This window comes from Mobula hypostoma, chromosome 14 (assembly GCF_963921235.1).
Source record: "Mobula hypostoma chromosome 14, sMobHyp1.1, whole genome shotgun sequence".
Taxonomy (NCBI): Eukaryota; Metazoa; Chordata; class Chondrichthyes; order Myliobatiformes; family Myliobatidae; genus Mobula; species Mobula hypostoma.
The window spans coordinates 42471384-42494673 of NC_086110.1; the positions used below are offsets into that span (position 1 = coordinate 42471384).

Genomic DNA, 23290 nt, shown 5'->3' on the forward strand with positions numbered 1-23290 from the left:
AGACACTGCACAGCTGTGCTTGTCAGGATAAATACTATACAGCAATCTTGCAGTATAGGAAGAGTGCTGGAATTTATTTGGTTGTGATTGCAATGGCCTGCAATCTGGGTCATTGTTAGTTCTACTTCTGGTGTCAAAGACCCACTATGCAGTTGGATAGAAATGAATGAATTGTTTCCTTTTAATGGTTCCCAAATACACAAAATCTAATATTATGTTTTTAGTAAAAGATATAATGTCTAAAATATACTAAATGGGATTTCTGTCATTATGTATATTAACTAGTTGAAGGGACAAGTAGTGTTGAGAAGGAATTGAGTCTGCATTAGGACTTAGACAGATTAGGAGAATGGGCAAAGAAGTGGCAGATGGAATACAATGTAGGGAAGTGTACGGTCATCAATATTGGTAGAAGGAATAAAGGTGTAGCTTATTTTCTAAATGGGGAGAAAATTCAGAAATCAGTGATGCAAAGACTTTGGAGTTCTCATGTAGGATTCCCTAACGGTTAACTTTCAGGCTGAGTTAATGTAAGAAAGGCAAGTGTAACATTAACATTCATTTTGTGAGTACCAGAATATAAGAGAAAGGATGTAACGCTGAGGCTTTATAAGGTATTGATTAGATTGCACTTGGAGTATTGTGAGCAGTTTTGTCCCCTTTATCTTGTTGCCGGGTCTTCAGGAGTTGAGTTACAGGGAAAGATTGAACAGGTTAGGACTTTATTCCTTGGAGCCTAGAAGAATGAGGGGAGGTTTGATAGAGGTTTACGAAATATGAGGGGTATAGACAGAGTAAATGCAAGTAGGCTCTTTCCACTTAGATTAGGAGAGATAAATACGGGAGGTCATGGCTTTAGGGTGAAAGGGGAAAGGTTTAGGGGGAACATTAGGGGGAACTTCTTCACTCAGAGAGTGGTGGGAGTATGGAATGAGCTGCCATCTGACGTGGTAAATGCGGGCTCACTCTTAAGTTTTAAGAATAAATTGGGTAAGTACATGGATGGGAGAGGTCTGGAGGGTTATGGACTGGATGCAGGTCAATGGGACTAGCAGAATAATGTTTCGGCACAGACTAGAAGGGCCGAATGGCCTGTTTTTTGTGCTGTTGTGTTCTATGGTTCTATCTAAGAAAGAATGTGCTGGCATTGGAGGGAATCTAGAGGAGGTTCATGAGAATTATTCTGGGATTGAAAAGAGTGTTTGATGGCTCTGGGCCTATACTCATTGGAGTTTAGAAGATTAAAATGTGTCAAATATTGAAAGGTTGAGATATAGTGGGCATGGAGAAGATAGTTCCTAAAGTGGGGGAGTCAAGGTCCAGAAGCCACAGCCTCAGATTAGAAGGATTTCCTTTTAGAACAGAGGTGAGGAGGAATTTCTTCAGCCAGAGGGTGGTATATCTGGAATTCAGTGCCACAGATCGCTCTGAAGGCCAAGTCATTGTGTATATTTAAAGAGGCGGTTGATATGTTGTTGATTAGTAAGCATGTCAAAGGTTATTGGGGCAAATACAGTAGAATGGGGTTGAGAGGGATAATTAATCAACCATGATGGAATGGCGAAGCAGATTTGGTGGACCAATTGGCCTAATTCTGCTCCTATATCATTTGGTTTTCTGTATTATCCAGAACCCTTTTGAATGCTGCAGTTGGATCTAATTCCACTGCCTGTCAGATTCTGATAATTTGATTCATAAAAATCTACTCATATTAGTTTTAGTGTGTTTATTAGATATCTTTGTTATATGTTCCTGTGTTCTTGACAGCTCTGTAAATGTGAATGGTTTCTGTCTATGCCATGTATACCTTTCGTGATTTTTAAACACAAGATACCTTTGCACCTTCTTCTGTTCTCAGGAGAGCAACCATAGTTTTTCCAGTCTATCTACATAATTTACATCTGTTATCCCTGAAATTATTTTGGTAAATCTCTTTTGCACCCTCTCTGCCTCTTTGCACCTTGCCTTTATATTTTTCCTGAAGTTTGACATCAAGAGCTAAGCACTATTTAAGTTGTTAGACCTATGTTCATCATGACTTCCTTGCTCTTCTACTCTATGCCTCTACTTAAAAAAACAATAATACCCAGTGGTGTTTTACCTGGTTCATTAACATTTCCTGCTAATAGCCATAAGTAACTTCCGATTTCCCTGTTCTTGTACCCCATTATAACTGCCCCACTTGTTTATATTGTCTATTCTGATTCTTCCAACCAAGATGTTACACTTCACTTTTCTCCACATTAAATTTCATCTGCTATATGACTGCCCATTCTACCAGGTTTCCATACCTTCTTAAAGCCTATTACTCTATGGCTCATTTTGTGTCATCTGCAAATATGAAATTGTACCCTTCAAGTTATAGTATATTAAGGGCAACAATAGTGTGATTGAGTTAAGTCAAAAATTCATGAAGGCAAATAATGCTGTTAAAACTCAACGTTATTTGTAAAGCAACTTTGTGTTCAAAGTGAAGCATTTGACTATTCAACCATTTTCTTTGTTAAGTAGATGTTGTGGTAGGAAACAGTACTAAACAGTTAATCACAAACAAGAGAAAATCTCCAGCATTTTGTGTGTGTTGCTAAACAGTTAGTCTGTGAAAAGGTGTTAAAATAGACTGGAAGTTACTAATGGCTTTATTTCTATTCCTCTCATTATCAGTTTAAAGAAGGAAATATTTTCCTTCACCAGTTGTGCAAAGGTTTGGAAAAAAATCATTAGAGAAGCTGAATGATGTCTTGTATACTTCTGAACCAGCAATTATTTTATGAAAGGTGATATTTGAAATATTAAAGATGGGCAAGTAAAGGCAGATGGAATCTCGCTTTGATATTTCATTTAATAACACTGGCACTCCATAGATGCTGTGAGAGTTTCAGCTTAGATTATCATTTTAAATATTTGAACTAAGTTTTAAACCATATTATCCAGCAATTCTCCAACTGATTCTTTCTTAGCTTTCTTTAAGATATGAAATTGGACGTGTATTAGTTTGCTTACTACAGAAAGTAATGTTGAAAATCCATTTGACATTTAAATTTGTATTTGAGAAAAAAATGCAAAATACTAAAGTGTCAGGCGTACAAATGATCTTGCTCACATATGAAACGATACTTCTTACTTCATCCCACATGAATTTGAACACTGTTTTGCTTTGTTGAAGATGGAATGCAAGAATCAGTGCCATCATCGGGAGATTTGCAGCAAAACCAGGCCCAAACATTGCACTATGCATTGGCAAATGCTCAGCAAGTTCATATCCATCGCATAGGAGAGGATGGACAGGTTCAACAAGTAGTGAGTATTGTCAGGCTATACCACAGTAAAATTTATAAATGACAAGATAGATTCTACCAATCCTTATTGGACCAATCACTTGGCACTTCAGTGCTGTGGCCTTAAATTTGATCTATTACTGCTTGAATTTCTGCAATACACTGAGAAAGTGCAAAATAAGTGACACAATTCCCCAGGCTAAATAGATTTACATCTGAGTTTTAGAAAAATATAAGAACATCACCGATCATCACTTGTGATCTTTAAAGTTCGTTTGATTTTAGATGGTTCATTTTGATTGGAAAGTCATCTTGTCAATTCAGTGTTCATTTTATTGAAAATTAATTAACAGGATTCAGAATCACAATGAAACATGGACAGCTGGCATTGTAAATCGTGTAGATGGGAGCATTTCAATCATAAAGAGAGGTTAATTGATTGAGCAACTAGACAAAACTGACAGATTGTTGTTAAATGTGATGTCATTGAATCACTTTGGACCTTAGTAGGAGCGAACAAAATTGCTAAGCTAGATGTGGTAGAAGCCATGTATGTAGATTATTAAAATGATCACAATGGGAAAATAATTGGAAAAGACTGATAGAATGCTGGCCTTTATATTCAGAGAATTGGCATTCAAGTGGATGGAAACTTTGGTACAGGTATCCAAAGCTCTGCTCAGCCATAAATAGAGAGCGACAGTGGTACTGTGAGCATACCTGGAGACCATACCCCAGCATGAGGATATTGACTTGAAGAGGAATGTAGATTTATCAGTGATCCTTAGACAACGGGGGTTAAGCTAAATGGGTAACATGTCCTGAAACTTAGAAGATTAAGAGATAATAGATAATTTTATTGAATTTTCAAAAACTTCTTGAGGGGAATTGTTGGGATGAGTACATTGCTACTCTGCTTAGCCCTATCTCACAGATTGCAGATCTATTGTGGTACTTTTGACCATAAATCCAAACACTCAGAGATATCCCATGTTTTTTTTTAAGACATCCAATTGAATATACACTGTTATGCCAGGAACCTGTTGTGTTCCTACTGCTGCTACTTGGTGCTTTGCTGAAGACCTAGTGTGAACCTTGCTTTCCATTGGTGCTCTTGGGGCATCTCCTTCACATGCTTAATTACTAATAGTTGATGTGGTCCAAAGGATCCAGGTATTTTTTACGCATGTGAAGCAGTCACTGCTAGTCCCCAGTTATGCCCAGAGCCTAACACTTTAGTGCTCAGCGGTTGTATTGCATGGTTTGCCCCAGCGCGTCTAACACCAGTCCTTGTAGGTAACCAGGGGTGATTTATTACTAGAGGAGAGCCATGTTCCTAGCACAAGACCTCACAGCAATGGATCTCTCATAATAGTGGTCTGTTCCACAAGCCTCCAAGAGGCAATTTTCCAACAATTTTCCAACACAGCAGTGTGCAGTAAAATGAAAGGCATGGACTTCTGCTAGGTATCCCATTTTAATATTGAATCTACTAGTACTCTGATTCTTGGGAACACAACCGATGTGCTAAGTGAAGTACCAGTACAGAAAGAAGCTAATTCTTCAGTTTTAGTAGTCTAGAGCTTGAAGTCAGAGTCTGAAAATGAAGAGTCTGGTCTTTCAAGAATTAGTTGTCTGCAGATGGTGAGAGAACTCTAAAACACTCTTTAGGGTACATCCAATCAACTGTTAATTTTAAATCCCAGGTTGATCCGTTTATGTAAACCAAAGTTATTAAAAATTTATATGGTGAAGAATCCGTTACAGATCTGACATGTTAGAATTGGCTCAGCAGGATAAGAAACCTACTTGTATTTCTAAGTTCCAAATCAGTCAAGCAGCAGCCTTGAATTGAGCATTACTGGGAACACTGCCATTTATTATCCAAATTAAATTGTCATTTCAAAGGATGTTGCTGGTTTTCATTTGTACCATGAATGGCTTTTGATCAAATGGACAGTTTATTGAAGGAATGCTAGGGAATTTTCAAGATATGTTTCCCAAAAACTGAAATTCCCAGAATTGGTGTTTAACTTTTACCAATCTAGACATTGTTCATAACCTTAAATTAATTTCATTTTGATTTATTTATTCTTTTAGTATTCCTCCTATTTTAAGGAATTAATGCCTGTGGTATTTTATCAATCAGTAATACTTTTCCTCATCCTTCTTCGTGTCTTTTCTGTCTACTGGCTGTACAGGGGCACCTGCATATTGCACAGGTACCACAGGGGGAGCAAGTACAAATCACTCAGGATAGTGAGGTAAGACTGCAGAGAAAATCTTATTATGATTTATGTGATGACTTTTCTCCAAGATCTTTAAATTGACCTCATTGCTAAACCCCAAAAATCTAGGTAATGAATGTTGTTTACAATAATGTCCATGAGCACTACCTGCAGGTGTTGTTGACAGATTGGTGTATATATAACAATAATACTCTTAGTGTTGGTGTTAGGTATGGTCTTGAGTATTCTCTGTGGCACTGGTATACATGAGGTTTATTGATTTGTATGGGTCACAGTATGATTCACAGTGGAGTGATTTTTACTTAATATTTGAATGTGCTAAAGGTTATCATGATATATTTTAAACTATATAAACTATCTCCTCGACTAGGCATAATTACACTATATTAATATTCTTCTGTTTGAGGCATGGAATAGTAGGTATTGTACAAAACCTGTCTAGTATTCAGTTCACATGACTTCAGTGTTTGGCACCATTGCTGATTGTAGTGGAATCACATGCACAGTATATGAGTCACGTTGGACATCTCTTTTTCACAGATCTACTTCAGAATCAGAATCAAAATCAGAATCAGGTTTAATATAACCGGCATATATTGTGAAAGTTGTTGCTTTGCAACAGCAGTGCAGTGCAATACATAATAAAAGACTAAATTACAGTAAGAAATAAATTAATAAGTTGTGCAAAAAGAGGGGGAGAAAAATAGTGCAGTTATGTAAATGAATTAATTGTCCATTCAGAAATCAATGGTGGACGGGAAGAAGCTGTTTCAAAAATGCGTACTGTGTGTCTTCATGCTCCTGAACCTCCTCTTTGATGGTAGCAATGAGAAGAGGTCATGCCCAGGTGATGGGGTCCTTAAAGATGGATACAGCCTTTTTTTGAGGCATCGCCTTTCAAGATGTCCTTGATGCTTTGGAGGCTAATGCCCATGATGGAGCTGGCTAAATTTGTAACTCTGCAGCTTTTTCTGATCCTATGCAATGGCCCCTCCATATCAGATGGTGATGCAACTGGTTAGAATGCTCTGCATGGTTCATCTGAAGAAATTTGCTAGTGTCTGTGATGACATACCCGATTTTCTCAAACTTTGAATGAAATGTAGCCTCTGTCGCGTCGTCTTTGTAATTGCATCAATATGTTGTGCCCAGGAAGATCGCCAGGGATGTTGATGCCCAGAAATTTGAAACTGCTCACTCTTTCCACTGCTGATTACTCAATGAGGACTGGTGTGTGTTCCCTCAACTTCCCCTTCCTGAAGTCCACAGTCAGTTCATTGGTCTTTCTGACGCAGGGTGCAAGGTTGTTGTTGCAATGCTACTCGACCATGCAATCTCCCTCACTCCTGTATGCCTCCTCATCACCATCTGAAATTCTGCCAACAGTAGATATGTCATTGCGTTTGAGCTGTGCTTTACCACACAGACACGAGTGTCAAGAGAGTAGAGCAGTGGGCAAAGTTTGCATTATTGAGGTACGCCAGTGTTGATTGTCAGTGAGAAGGAGATGTTATTTTTGATCCACACCGACTGCGGTCTTCCAATGAGGAAGTCAAGGATCCAGTGGCAGAGGGAGGTACGTGGGCTTAGACTTTGCTTGTTGATTAGAACTGCGAGTGCTGTACTTGTGAGTTATTAAAAAAATAATATTTGAATTTTATTGCGCCATGTTCTGGATTAGAAATGGGATTTTTCTAATAAGTGGGAAAAATATCAGTGATAATTCTTGCCCTCAGCTCAGTCCTGTAACATGAATTTCAATATCATAATGTTACATTTAATATCTCCATAATGTTTGAATGTGTTATGAATCAATAGTTTCTACATATGATTCTTTTATATAAATGTTTGAAGTACAGGGCCTGGAATACACATTAATGCTGTCTGATAGTTTGTCAGACAATAAGTGTACAAAATAATATTGAGCACATTACACTAAGTTAGGGATCTAATGCTCATAGAAGGACTTTTATGAAGTCAATGAGCTAGTGTTTCTCCTAATTAGGTATATTACACTAAAGCATTTAATTACTTGGATGACTATATGTGCTTCAAGGCCGCCACCATTGTCCCCGTGCCGAAGAAGTCTTCAGTGTCCTGCCTCAACAACTACCGTCCCGTCGCACTCACATCCATCATCATGAAGTGTTTCGAGAGGCTCGTCATGAGACACATCAAGACCCTGCTGCCCCCCTCACTGGACCCCCTGCAGTTCGCGCTTCGTCCCAACCGCTCAACAGACGACGCCATTGCCAGCACCCTCCACTTGGCCCTCACCCACCTGGACAAAAAAGACACATACGTTCGAATGCTGTTCATGGACTTCAGTTCATCATTCAACACAATCATTCCTCAGCACCTGATTGGAAAGCTGGAACTGCTAGGGCTGAGCACCTCTCTCTGCAACTGGATCCTAGACCTCCTGACTGGGAGACCTCAGTCAGCCCGGATCGGGAGCAGCATCTTCACTGAGCACGGGGGCCCCCCAGGGCTGTGTGCTCAGCCCACTGCTGTTCACTCTGCTGACCCACGACTGTGCTGCAACACACAGCTCAAATTACATCATCAAGTTTGCCGATGACACGACTGTGGTGGGTCTCATCAGCAAGAATGATGAGTCAGCATAGAGAGGAGGTGCAGCGGCTAACGGACTGGTGCAGAGCCAACAACCTGTCTCTGAATGTGAACAAAACAAAAGAGATGGTTGTTGACTTCAGGAAAGCACAGAGTGATCACTCTCTGCTGAACATTGACTGCTCCTCTGTTGAGATCGTTAAGAGTACCAAATCTCTTGGTGTCCACCTGGTGGAGAATCTCACCTGGTCCCTCAACACCAGCTCCATAGCCAAGAAAGCACAGCAGCATCTCTACTTTCTGCGAAGACTGAGAAAAGTCCATCTCCCACCCCCCCATCCTCACCACATTCTACAGAGGTTGTATTGAGAGCATCTTGAGCAGCTGCATCACTGCCTGGTTCAGGAATTGCACCATCTCGGATTGCAAGACCCTGCAGCGGATAGTGAGGTCAGCTGAGAAGATCGTCGGGGTCTCTCTTCCCGCCATTGCAGACATTTACACTACATGCTGCACCCATAAAGCCAACAGCATTGCGAAGGATCCCACGCACCCCTCATACAAACTCTTCTCCGTCCTGCCATCTGGCAAAAGGTACCGTAGCATTTGGGCTGTCACGACCAGACTGTGAAACAGTTTCTTCCCCCGAGCCATCCAACTCCTTAATACCCAGAGTCTAGACTGACATCTACATCATTTATTATCATATTGTAATTTGTCCTCTACTGTGCCTATTGTCTTGTTTATTAATTACTGTACTGCCCTGCATTGTTTCATGCACTTTATGTAGTCATGTAGTGTGTGGTGCGGTGAGTGTGTGAGGGAGTGTCTGTACCGAGTTCTGCTGCTCGCCCTCGCCTCTTAACGCTAGATCAGCCCGATCAGGGAGGAAGGCTGGCTACGAGTTGGGACTGTTGATTGTGTGGGTGGGGGACTTTGGCGTGGAGGAATCTAGTAGTTTGGAAAGTTTTAGTTTGTAGCCTATGGCTGCAAAAGGGAAGGGTGGGTTGAGATTGAAGGGAGAGGGCGGGAGACTGTGGAATACTCCAGAAGTAAGGGTAGCCAAAAAAGGGGTGCTTCAAGTGAAAGACCTGAAGTAATGGGGGACAACAAATTGAGGAAAATGGGTGAATTGGGGGAATTTATAGTTCTGTATAAAACTAAAGGTCAGAAGGAAGGGGAAGGAGGATTTAGAGCCCTTAATCCTTTGAAAGTGGCAGCAGCATTAGAGAACCAAATAGGTAAAGGATTCCAGGCCAAGATTTTGTCTAATGGATTGTTGAAAATTTGTTACAAAGATATTGACCAGTATAACAGTGCTAAAATGATGGGAAAATTGGTTGTGAAGGTGGAGTGTATTACTCTGAAAGAAAGGAAGGGAGTTAGGGGGTTAGTGTATGGTATTTGGTCTGGCATGACTGAAAAGGAAATTTTGGACAATATTAAAGGTCGTCGAGTGATCGAAGCCAAACGATTAAAATCAAGAGAAGGGATTCCCCTGTTCTTTTGGTTTTTGCAGGTGATGTTCTTCCAACTAGAGTCTATCTTGGGTGCATGTCTTATCAAGTTAGAGAATACATTAGGCCTCCCTTAAGCTGTTATAATTGCCAGAGATTTGGACATGTTGCTGGTTCATGTCGAGGTAAAAGAAGATGTATGAAATGTGGAGAGGATCATGATATTAAAGCATGTAAGGCAGCGGTGCCTAAATGCAGTAACTGTGGAGGGGACCATATAGTGGCATTAAGAGAATGTGAGTATTTTAGTAAGGCAAAGCAGATTCAGGATGTTAGTATCCAACAAAAACCATCATATGCTGAAGCAGTAAAGAAAGTTGACAGAGAGCAAAGGATAAGTAAAGAAAAGATTGGAATGATGGGGAGTCAGTTCATTCTGAGTTCTCCAACTATGGTTCCTTCAGGCATGTTGTTGATGACTAAAGAGTCTTTTTTGGCGTTTGTTGTTGAAGTACTGGTCGGGGCTAAGACTACAGCCAAGAGGATGGATATGATAAAAGTAGTTGTTGGAGCTGCAGAGAGATTCCTTGATATTAAAAAAAGATTTCGCTGGAAAAATTACATGAGTATATGACAGACTCAATCACTGAATACTTCCCAGTTGTTGGGATCAGAGACTACGGAGGAGCTTTATGTGGATGAAGAGGCCAATAATTAGTATTTCGATGTTTTTGATATTACAATGGATTGCAAGAAGTTTATCTGCAAATGGTCAAAAATTAAGAAGATTTGTTGGAACTTCTATTGACAAGCCTGATTTAATCTGTATACAGGAGACATGGTTAGATTTAGATTTTGTGATCCCTGGATATGGTAGTTTGAGAGTTGACAGAACGGGTAAATCTGGTGGAGGGTGTGCAACTTTCATAAAAACAGGACTCCAGTTTAGAAGACTTGATACTAAATCTAACCTTGAAATTGTGGCTGTGGAGGTTTGGAGCTCTTGTGGTCAAATAACTTTGATTAACTTTTATAATTCAGGTAATATGATGTTATCAAATTTGGATGAAATTATGAATAAGGTAAGATCCCCAGTGATCTGGGTTGGAGATTTCAATGGCCATAATCCTATATGGGGTAGTGAAAGTAAAGATAGTAATGGAGCGGTAATAGAGGAGTTTCTAGATAAATACAACGTGGTACTGCTAAATGACGGAAGGCCTACAAGATTTAATATTGTAAAGAATACTTGTAGTCACTTAGACTTATCTATCACTTCCTCAAACTTAGCTAGGGTTGGGGAATGGGGTGTTATGGACAGATACACACTAGGAAGTGATCACTATCCTATATTATGCCGAATTGGTAGAAATTTGATAGTAGAAGCTGAGGAGAGATCTGCTAGGTATAATTTTTCTTTGGCCCATTGGGATGAGTACCAGGAGAAAGCTGTGGATATAATAGAAGAAATTAATAGTGAAGGCTCCATAGATGATTGGAATGAATCCCCCGTTCTATAATTCATAAAGTTGCTCAGTTGACTATTCCGCTACGGAATGTACTTTAGGCTCGATCATTAGTTCCGTGGTGGAATAAAAATTGTGATGTTCCAGTAAGAAACAGAAATAGAGCTTACAGAAAATTAAGAAAGTACCCAGTGTTAGATAATGTTATGGAGTATAAAAAGGAAAGAGCAGTAGCGAGGAGAGTAATTAAAAATGCAAAGGGGGATAGTTGGAGAAGAATTTGTGGAACCCTGGGTCCTGAGACACCTATAAAGCAGCTATGGGCGATCATTCACAGAATGTCAGGGATATATAGGAAACCATCTATCTCAGCTTTGCTGGATGGAGATATTGAAGCTGTAACCAATAAGGAAAAGGCTGATATGTTTGTAGAGGTGTTCCAAGCGTTACATAGTTCTGGAGAGTTAGGTGATTTGAGAAAGAAAATTATGTTAAAGGAAAGTTGGAAATTGGACAGGAGTTTGGATGATAATAGCTCCATAAATTTGTTTTTCTCCCTTCAGGAATTGCAGGAAGCTGTCCAATCAGGTTCAAACACTTCTCCTGGTAGGGATGGACTGTGTTATGAATTGCTTAAGCATTTAGATGACTCTGTATTAATAGAAATTCTAGCATTATTTAATTCAGTGTAGAAAGAAGGAAAATTACCAGTAGAATGGAAGCATGTGGTGGTAGTTCCAGTTTTAAAGCTAGGTAAGGACGCATCTAGTCCTAGTACGTATCGGCCTATAGCTTTAACGTCTGTGCTTTGTAAAACTATGGAACGAATGGTCACCAACAGACTTGTTTATTTTTTGGAAAATAAGGGACATTTTGCTGCCTATCAATATGGTTTTAGAACTGGAAGATCAACAATGGAATCTATTACCCTTTTAGATCATGATATTAAAAAAGCATTTCAAAATAGAGAAGTAATGTTAAGTGTATTTCTAGATATTGAAGGAGCATATGACTCACTATGGAAGGATGGCTTATTAATTAAACTCGATGATGCGGGAATTAGAGGTAGAATGTTTAATTGGATCAAAGATTTCCTTAAGGAAAGGACAATTCAAGTAAGAATAGGTGGAACAAGCTCCAAATTAGTTAAAGTAAGTAATGGTACCCCTCAAGGAAGTGTCATTAGTCCACTTCTCTTTCATGTCATGATAAATGTTATCATTGATCAGGTAGGGACAAGATTTGGCAAATCATTGTTTGCAGACGATGGTGCAATCTGGAAAAGAGGAAGAAACATCAAGTATATATTAAGGCAGGTACAAAGGGTTTTAAGGTCAGTTGAAAAGTGGGCTAATAAATGGGGTTTCAGGATTTCTACTTCTAAGTCCAAATACATGATTTTTGGTTTTAGAAGAAAGATTCCTGATTGTGAATTGTGTCTATATGATTGTCCACTAGAAAGAGTCAAGGTATTCAAGTTTCTAGGTGTCTGGTTTGATGAAAGACTTACTTGGAGGGTTCATATAGATAAAACAATTAGAAAGTGTGAGAAAATTTTAAATGTTATGAGAAGTATTGCTGGATGCGACTGGGGAGCAGGGCGGGAAACTATGTACTTAATATATCTAGCTATGATTAGATCGGTTATAGATTATGGTTGTATTGTTTATGGTTCTGCTGCTGTGGCAGTGGTTGGAAAACTAGACACTGTGCAGTCCAAAGCACTTAGACTCTGTTGTGGAGTTTTTAGAACAACATCAGTCCCGGCATTATGTGTGGAGATGGGGGAAGTGCCTCTGCATTTAAGATGAATTCAGTTGGACCTGCAGTATTGGGAAAAACTAAATGGATTCAATCACAGCTGTCCATCAAAGTGTCTTTTGCAGGGGAAGTTGGAGCGCCAAAGTAAAATTAAAAGATACCCGTTTTTAGATTTGGTCAATAACTGGGCTGTGAAATTGAAACTGACTGAGGAAGACATGGTTGGCCAAATTTGCCTGCCACCCGTCCCTTTTTGGCTCTTTCCAGATCAAGAAGTAGACCTATTCCTTTTTTTAGCTTCAAGGAAGCTGTGCAATTTCATCAGTGTTGATCACAAATGAATATTTAAATAATAAATGGGGATCTTATCTGAAGATTTTTACTGATGGCTCAGTGGATCCAGAGAGCAGTAGGGCAGGATTTGGGATGTGTGTGTCTCAACTTGGAGTTAAGATTGGTCACTGGGTTTCAGATGGTGTTTCTGTCTTTGCAACAGAATTATTAGCAATCCTCTGGGCCTTATGGTGGATAGAAGACTCTCGACCACGTAGGGTTATCATCTGTTCAGATTCTGCTGCTGCCTAAGAGTCTATAAAAGGGAGTAAATCAAAAGCTCATCCAGACAGAGTTATTGAGATTCTCTTAGTGTTGTTTAGAGTAGGGAAGATGGGTTGTGCAGTTAGATTTTCATGGATACCTGGGCATGCTGGGGTGGAGGGAAATGAAATTGTGGATGGCATTGCAAAATCTTCCTTACAGAGCAGGCAAATAGAAATTAGAGTTCCCCTAGGCAGAGCAGAATTGAGAAGTAGGATTAAAAAAGGTATAGAGAAGAAGTGGCAGGAGGATTGGAAAAATGAATTAAGGGGCAGGCATTGTTTTTCTAGTCACCCACTAGTTAAAAAGGTCTCAGACAGTTACCTTTTCAGTCGTAGAGATATGGTGAAATTTACAAGACTTAGGTTGGGGCATTGTGGGCTAAACTATTATTTAAAGATAATAGGAAAACATCCTACTAGATTATGTGACTGTGGTAGTCCAGAGACAGTCCAGCATGTTTTGCTGAGCTGTAATCGATACAAAATTGAAAGAAGCATGCTGTTCAAGAGGCTATCTGGCTTAAATTTGTTTTGGTTTTCTATTCAATCTTTGTTTGGCCATCAAGAGAATCAACATCTGATTGAAGAGTCTATCATTCAGTTTATACACGAGACTAGGTTGTATTCGAGAATTTGAGTTCCTTGAAGTTCTGTAATTAATTATACATCCTGCGGAGGGCTGTAATACACCAAGATGCGTCTAAACAGCCGGAAATAGAAGAAGAAGAAGGTAGTCATGTGTAGGTCTGTAGTCTAGTATAGTTTGGTGTTGTTTCATGTAGCACCATGGTCCTGGAGGAACGTTGTTTCGTTTTTACTGTGTACTGTACCAGCAGTTTATGGTCGAAATGACAATGGAAAGCGACTTGACTTGACTATATGTTTGGGAGAAGTGATAACAATAACTTGTTATGCCAATATGGGAATGATCGTTATATTTAACTGGGCTGAATTTATATTACACCACAATCCCTGTCAGGACCTCCGTGTTTTGTAACTGTATCCTCAGTTTAGCCGATATTTTCCACTGTCACTTTCCTTCATCTCACGCTGAGTTATAACACATTTTAGTAGTCATTTAATTCAGTCCATGTTTATATGTTCATTTCTTCTGTTACATATTTTTGCATTTTTTTATGTTGTGGTAGATAGAAAATTATTTTGTATCATTTCAAAAAGTGTATAACTTTTATAAGTTAAGAAAGTAATTTGAATTCTTCATCCACCAGGTAATGATTATTCTAACTTTGAAATTAATTGCAGTTACAATTGCGGAAATAATGATCTTTTGTGATGCTTGATGGAGCAGTAATTGTACATTTTATGATGGTATTTATTTAATTTTGCTTTCATTTTATCTGATAGAATTTCTATTGTTGATGTGTTTTAATTCAGGAGAGTTCCTTCTTGTGGGTATCTACAGATTTCCTTCATTACTATTTCACAAAATACTTAAATATTACAGATAGTAGCTACTTTTACAACTTTTATAAACACAATTGTATCATCTGTAGTTCCCCCCTCTCCCCCTCCCCCTCTCCCCCTCTCCCCTTCTCCCCCTCTCCCCTTCTCCCCCTTCTCCCCCCTCTCCCCCGTCTCGTCCCTCTCTCCCCCCTCTCTCCCCCCTCTCCCCCTCCCAAAATCTTTATTTACAACCTGTCATCATTTTGGTATTATCCTCTGTCAATCTACCACCAGTTTTACTAAGTAAATTGAAATCAAAAATGGAAAATACAGTGCAAAATCTTTTTTGTTATTAAATTACTTCATATGGATATATTCCTTCTTAAATATATTCCAAAGTTCCTTCTCATTTTTATTTCTCTTTACCCTGTTATAGCAGAGGGTGCTAACAGGACAAGCTCCCCCTACCTATTAAATGTTCCTAATGGCGTGTGACTCAAATAGCATCTGACAACCAAGTCCAGATCCAAGCCTTCACATGTGACTTAGCTACTAAGGTTGGTGAAATTGTTTCTACTGACAGGAGAAGGGGCAAAGGTAGGTTACTGGTGCCTTAAAACCATTTGCTCTGGGCAGATGGGGCTCGTCAGCCATGGTTGGCAGCTCATCTAGAAGAAGGAATACTCTGATCTCAAACCTCTGCTGCCTTGCGGCTGTATCCACTCACCGAGAAGGCTTCGGGAATAAACTCTGAGGGGAAAATTAAAGCTGAAGTCCCTGAGGCAGTCCTACGTGGAGTTCAACGTTGGCCGGCAACTCCTGCGATGCAGCTGGTACCAAACTGTATCTGTCTCTGCCGTTCCTTTGGGTTCATCAGATGCGTGGAGAGGGGGAGCTCGCTACATGGGCAACAGATTGCTCTCCATATCGTACTGCCCTGGCTTGCGTATCCAGACAGCTGGCATGCAACATCCGTTGTCGACCCTGACTGACAGAGGCCTCATTTACTCACCTAAGCAGGAGCTTTTGTCAGGGTTGTCTCTTGCTCAGTAATTCCACACATTTGATTTGAAAGTTTTACATTACTGGAAGGCTCTGTAGACTTACTGGTTGGTTATCATTGTTGTAACTAATATTTTTGTCTGGGAGAACCCAAGGAAAATATGTATTTTTTAAATACAGTGGATTTTGGTTTTCGGGGCCATTGGTTAAATGGGGCAGCCATTTATTTGGAACAACTCTTAAAGAACAAATACGAATTGAGAAAAGCGCCAGGATTTTCCTCATTTATGTGGGACTCTATGCCATCTAATTCGGGCAGGAGACTGTTGCTGAACAGTTTCTAATTAGTATCAGTTGTGTGTACTTGTGTGGCTGTTAGACACTGCACAGTACTTAGAGTGAACAGTTTTTAAGTAACACACACAAAATGTTGGAGGAACTCAGCAGGCCAGGCAGCATGTATTGACTGGAGTTTTTTTTTCTCCAGTCCAACCGAAGGGTTTTGGCCTGAAACGTCGACTATACTTTTTTCCATAGATGCTGCCTGGCCTGCTGAGTTGCTCCAGCATTTTGGGTGTGTTGCTTGGATTTCCAGCATCTGCAGATTTTCTCTTGTTTGTGATTTTTTAAGTAACATCAGTTGCATGTGTTTGTGTTCAAAAAGCAACGATTTTTCTCACTGATAGTTGAGAAAAATAAGCAGTAAGACAATTTAGAATTATTTTCCTCACCACAGTTTCAAGCATTCAGGGTTGGAGGTGCCAGAAATGGCTGGGAGTGAAAATGAAATGATTTCACTACTTCAACAAGCTAGGAACTATGAAGAATTTGAAGGTATTGACAATCATCTAGAAAAATGAAAATGAAGATCTGGAGGATATAATCATTGATATAGTTATATGAAGGCAGTCTATCATTTGCACTAGGTGTCTGCACTGACTTTGTTCATTTACAGTTAATCAAAAGAACTGAATAAATTTCTCCATCTATAACTATTAGGAACTTATGCACAATTTTATAGTACTGTAGGGGTATTGGTAATGTATATATATTTTCTGTGATTAAAATTATGTGACAGACAATTTAGATTTGGTTTGTAGATTGCACTTGTTCCTCTTCAATGGAATGAGAATCAGGTTTATTATCTCTATCTTATATATTATGAAATTTGTTGTTTTGCAAAAACACAAAATAATTATAAATTACAAAATAAATAAATAATGGACATAAAGAGGAAAGGTGAGGTAGTGTTCATAGGTTCATGGACCAGATGGCAGAGGGGAAGAAGCTGTCCAGAGTGGTTGAATCAGTATCCTGTACTTCCTCCCTGACGGTAAACCTGGATAGTGAGGGACCTTAAGGCTTGATGCTGCCTTCTTGAAGATGTCCTCCATAGTGGGGAGGGTTGTGCTTACGATGGAGCTGACTGAGTCAATAATGTTCTTCAGCCTCTTGTGATTCTGTGCTTGCCAGGCTGTGAGACAGTCAGCCAGAATGCTCTTCATGGTACATCTATAGAAATTTGCAAGAATCTTTGGTGACATAGGAAACGTCCTCAAACTCCTAACAAAGTAGTGCTTCTGGCATGCCTTCTTAATGACTGCATCTGTGTTTTGGGCCTAGGGCAGATCCTCAGGGATGTTGACACCCAGGAGACGAGAAGCTGCTCACTCTTTTCACTCTGACCTCTCAATGAGGTTTGGTGGGTGTTCTCCCAACTTCCCCTTCCTGAAGTCCACAATCAATTCCTTAGTTTTGCTGACATTGTTTCTTAATCAACCGATCTACCTCACTCCTGTTGGGTAGATTCTTGTTGCCATCTGTGATTTTACCAACAATAGTGGTATCATTTGTGAATTTATAAATGCTGTTTGAACTGTGCTTAGCTCTACGGTCATGAATGAAGAGAGAGTAGCATCCTTGAGCTGCACCAGGTGTTGATTGTCAGCAAGGAGATGTTATCACCAATCCATTTTGACTGTTGTCTGATGAGGAAGTTGAGGATCCAGTTGCAAGGGGAAGTACAGAGCCCACTTTAGAAGCTTCATGATTAATATTGAGGGAATGATGGAACTTAACACCAAGCTGTAATCAATAAATGGCAGCCTGACATGTTTTGCTTCTGTCTAGATGCTCTAAAGCTGACTGAGGAGCCAGTGAGATTGTGTTTGTTGTTGACCTGTGTGACTAAGTAAATTACAGCGTGTCCAGGTCATTGCACAGGCGGAAGTTAATTCTAGCCATAATCAACCTCTCGTAGCACTTCATTATGGTATATGTGAGTGCATTAAGGTAGCCTCCCTTGCTCTTCTTGGACACTGGTATGATTGATTCCTCTATGAAGTAGGTGGTAACCTCAGATCACAGCAGTAACCTCAGAACACTCCACCTGGTTGGTCAGCACAGGTTTTCAGGTACCCGGCCAAGTACACCATCAGGGCCTGATGCCTTGCAAGGGTTCACCCTCTTGGAGGATATTCATACATTGGCCTTAATAGAGATCACAGGGTCATTGAATGTTGTAGGGATTTGTGAAGGTGTAGTATTATTCTACCTTTCAAGCTGTGCATAAAATGTGTTGAGCTCATCAGAGAGTGAAACATCACTGTCATTTATGCTGCTAGATTTTGCAATATAGAAAATAATGGTAGGCAAACCCTGGCACAACTGTCGTGCATCCATGTGTCTCTGAGGTTTCACATGGTTTTGCCTTTTCACTCTCATGATGGCCTTCTGTAGGTCTTACCTGGATCTCTTGTAGGCTTCTGAATCACTGTTCTTGAACGCTTCAGATCTAACCCTCAGCAGCTTGTGAATCTTCTGATTCATCCAGAGTTTCTGGCTTGGGTATGTTCATTGTGTTTTCGAAGGCACACACTTATCCACACAGGGCTTGTTGATGACTTTGGCATATTCACTCAGATCCGAAAATGAGTCCTTGAATATGATCTAGTCCACTGATTCAAAGCAGTTCTGTAAACACACCCCTGCCCCTTTCACAGTCCTCACTACTGATGCTGCAGTCTTCATTCTCTGTATGTTGGGAAAGGAAGTACAGCCAGATGTTGCTCAGCCTACTGAGTTCCTGCAGCAGATTGTTTATTGCTTCAGATTTCGACATCTGTAGTCTCCTGTGGCTACATTTATCTGCTTGTCATACTGCCAGATTTATCCCTCTGCTTCCAGCTCCAATACCTTAAAAACTGTGTTCTATTTGCAAACTCACAAACAATTCCTCCATTGCCTTCATCTGAATCTTTACAGTGAAGGCATTCTTGTCCTTCCAGAAAATTGCTGCCATTGATAGCAATCTTCTCTTTAGGAAAGTGAAATGTTTTGGCTTCAGTCATATTTATCCTTAGTTTAGCTCTGTGTTTTCTGTGCTCTATATTCTAGGTGTTGAAATGAATGAGGGGGACTTATTAAGATTCTGTGGGTGACATGACTTTGGATCCTGATGGACTTTACATTAGCATCTTCTGCTTCTGCTTGGTACTGCACAAGCACTGCCGAACGGCTGTTATAATGCGCAGTCGGTGTGAAACCCGACTGGATAAAGAGAATCACCGAATGCGCAATTAGATTTCTCCAAGACATTGATCTTGAAAAAAGTAGCTAATAACAGAGTTGATGCATTGGTTTTAACTTTTCAGAAATACTAGTTTTGGGAAAGGTTCAAATAATTGGAAAATAACAACATAAACTTTATTCAGGAAAAAAAGAGCAAGATAAAATGAAGGAAACTGCAATTCAACAAGCATAATATCTGGCAGGGATATGTTAGTAACTATAATTTAAATCGGGACGGTTTTATGAAAGGAAATTGATTTAATTTTTTAAAAATTGCTATGGATAAAGACAACCACTGACTGCACAATTAGATTTCTCAAAGACATTTGATGAGTTGCTTCTGTGATTATTGTGAAAATGTAAATTCGTAGTGTAAGGTAACATAGGTGTCAATAGAAAACTAGCTCGCAACCAGGAAACAGTAGATAAAATAGCTTTTCCAATAGTTGACAAGAAGCAGTGAGTGGCGTGCTGCAAGGCTTAGAGCTGAGGTTTCTACTTGTTACTATTTATATAGATGACTTGGACGAAGGAATGGAAAGTTGTGTTGCTAAATGTGGATGACATGAAGATAGATAGGAAAGTATCTCAAGAGGCCCATCCTGAGGACGGATCTCGGCTTGAAGGATCGACTGTTTACTCTTCCATAGACGTTGCCTGACCTGCTAGGTTCCTCCAGTATTTTGGGCGTGTTGCTTTGTAATTCCAGCATCTGCTAACTCTCTCATGTTTGTGCCAGGGAAGTACTGCAAGTTGTGAATAGGATATAGAGGGGCACTTAAGGGGTTATTTGGGTCACTTGAGTTGGAAAATACTTGGCGAATGTTGAAATAATTTGGGAAAATGTGTAATTATTCATTTTGACACGAAAAGTGTAACGAATAATATTTAAATAGTGAGAGCTCTAAGAAGCAGAGTATCCACGTGTATGATTTGCAAAAGATGAGAGTCAAGTTACAGCAAAAGTTAGGAAAGCCATCAGAACTTTGTTTCTTGATAGGAAATTTAAACACAAAAGTAGTACAGTAAAACAGTATAGTGCATCTCGATAAGATTTGCTTGAAATACTTTTCTGATGATTATTCTCCTTGTTAACGGAAAAATGTAAATGTTTTGAAAGCAGTTTAGAAGTGTAATATACTGATATCTGGAATAGTGAGGATAGATTTGTATCTGCTAGAATTTAGAAGAGCAAGAGGAGATTTGATTGAAAAATAAGTGATACTGAGGGTTCTTGACAGGGTAGTTGTGGAGGGGAGATGCTTCTTATGGGAGAATCTAGAACCTAGATTAATATTTAAAAACGTAAAAATAACCTATTTAAAACAGAGCAGAGGCAAATTTTTCTTCTGTCAGAAGATTGTGAATCTTTGGGATTAGTTCCTCAAAGTGCAGTGGAAGCAGTCTTTGAGTACTTTAAGGCAGCGGTAGATAGATTATGATGAGCAGGTGACAGATACATAGAAACACATATTTAATGATTTAATTAAATCATTGACTGACAAAGCAGACCAGAAAAAGCCATGTGGCCTTCTGCTCAGCGTTCAGATAAATATTGGAGAGAGTTTCTGTGTTGATTATGTCGTTATTCACTTGGTCTGCAGAATCAGTCATTTCAAGTTGAGTTGTCTATAAAAAGTAACTACAGTAAAATCTGATCCAATTAAGTGTAACATTTTGAGCAACATTGGTTTGAATGATTTAAGTTTGATTTCACACTATTATGGATCTATTATCCAAGTGTGCCCCCTATAAAGGTCACTACTAGATATTAAATGAAATCACCAATCACTTCTAGTTTCTTTTTGGCATTTTCTGCAAGGAAGTTATTTTTTATAATTACTTGTACAAATTATTTGGTTATCTATTCCTCTATATAAGATGATTCATGGAGTATTTAAAGTGAATGTTAGTCAGCTACAATGTTGATACTCTGCCACAATAATAGAGATTAAAAGTTGTGACAAGCAACTTGGTTAAACAGTTGAATCTTAATATGGGAAAGAATGTGAGTCCAGGTATTGGGAGATGGTCCATCTCTTCAATAGCTACATTTTGTGAGAATAAACCCATCTTGTCCAATCTCTCCTCATAGCTATAGCCCTCTATTCCAGGTAAGATCCTAGTTCATCCCTTCTGTATACTCTTATCAAATGCTACCATATCCTTTTTGTAGTGTGGAAACCAGAACTGTGCACAAAAATCCTAACGTTGTTTAACCAATGTTTTGTACAGCTGCAACATGCTGTTCCAGCTTGCATACTCAGTGCCTTTACATTTGAAGGTAAGCATACCAAATTCTGGCTTCAGTATTCTCTCAACTTGCATCAGCACTTTCAGTGAACTATGGATTTGCATCCCAAGATCCCTTGGTACATTAACGCTTCTATAGCCCCTGCTATTTATCTCTGTCTTACTAGACTTGACTTCCCAAAGTTCATTACCTCACGCTTGTCTGGATTGAATTCCATTTGCCATTGCTCCATTTAATTATTCAGTTGCCCTGCTGTATCTTGCAATAAGCAATTTCACTGTCTACAGCTTCAATTTCTGTGCCATCTGCAGATTTAGTAAACAGGTCACCTACATTTTCATCCAAGCCCTTTCTATATATTAAATCAACAAAGGTCCCACCATTGATCCCTGTGGAATGCCACTCACTACAGACTTTCACCTCTACTGTCTACCTCCTATCACTAAATGAGTTCTGAATCCAGTTTACCAATGCACCTCATACCTTGTGTCTTAACCTTTTGGATCAGACTACTAAGTGAGACCTTTACCAAGTTTAACTAGATTGATTGTCACAAGAGATTCTGCAGATGCTGGAAGTGTTGAGTAACATACAAAATGCTGGAGGAACTTAGCAGGTCGGGCAATATCTGGACGGAAATAAACAGTTGATGTTTTGGGCTGAGAATTGTCATGGGGGATGGATTGTATGTGTTAGTTTGATTGTTTGGGGTGGTTAGAGTAAAGGGGTTTTCCTGTGAGATTAAATAGACTGAGCCAATAAGTGACAATTGAAGAATGGCAAATAATCTCACTGAAGCTTTTAGAATTCTCCTGGGGCCTGACAGGGTAGTTGTGGCAATGATGATTTCATAGGCTGGATTGCCTAGAACTTGTGGGTATAATCACAAAATTAGGGGTTGATCATTCAGGGCTAAGATGAGAGGAGATTGTTCACACATGATGCTGAGTTTTTGAATTCATAACCCAGGAGAACTATGAAGGGCCAGAGGCTGAGAATATTCTAGACAAAGATGAATAGAGTTTTGGAAATTAAGAAAAATCAAGGAATATCAAATTAGTGCTGAGGTAAAAGATCAGACATGATCTTATTGAATGATGATTCAGCCATAAGGACTATTCCCGCTTTTTCTTGCTTTCTTGTATCCTTAAAAAAGCTTCTTAAGTACTCCCGATGGATTTTCTTAATGAATATCTCCTAACAATACCTTCCAGTTAAGTTGCTCAATTTTTCTCAGCAGCTGCTCTAGCTAGTCATTTCTCTTCACAAAAGAAATCCACCAAGTCATTCCTTCCTTTAAACAAATAATGTTTAAAAAATATATATATAAAATTTCTGGCGCTTGTACATTTTCTATGCACACTCTCCAGTGCTTCCATTTTCATTCTGTGATATGGTAACATAGAAATTTGTGCAGCATTTTAAGTGTAGTCAAGTCAAAATTCTTTCTGTATAGCATAAATCACTTTGAGATTTTTCAAAGTGTTCTCCCATTCAGTAAGAACTATAATACTCAAACAACAGGAGTACTGCAGATGCTGGAAATTCAAGCAACACACATCAAAGTTGCTGGTGAACGCAGCAGGCCAGGCAGCATCTCTAGGAAGAGGTGCAGTCAACATTTCAGGCCGAGACCCTTCGTCAGGACTAACTGAAGGAAGAGTGAGTAAGGGATT

General features: G+C 39.3%; 1 protein-coding gene across 9 annotated transcripts in view; it reads left to right on the forward strand.

Annotated features, from left to right (window-relative positions):
- The window catches only part of banp (BTG3 associated nuclear protein), a 177383-nt gene that overhangs the window by 86079 nt on the left and 68014 nt on the right, over positions 1–23290 (forward strand). For 7 of the 9 annotated variants that reach the window (XM_063067009.1, XM_063067013.1, XM_063067015.1 and 4 more), the window contains 2 exons: positions 3167–3300; positions 5471–5542. In XM_063067009.1, the coding sequence (XP_062923079.1) occupies positions 3167–3300; positions 5471–5542 (206 nt within the window). The remainder of the gene's footprint in view (positions 1–3166; positions 3301–5470; positions 5543–23290) is intronic. The other 2 variants (XM_063067014.1, XM_063067017.1) reach the window with 1 other exon arrangement.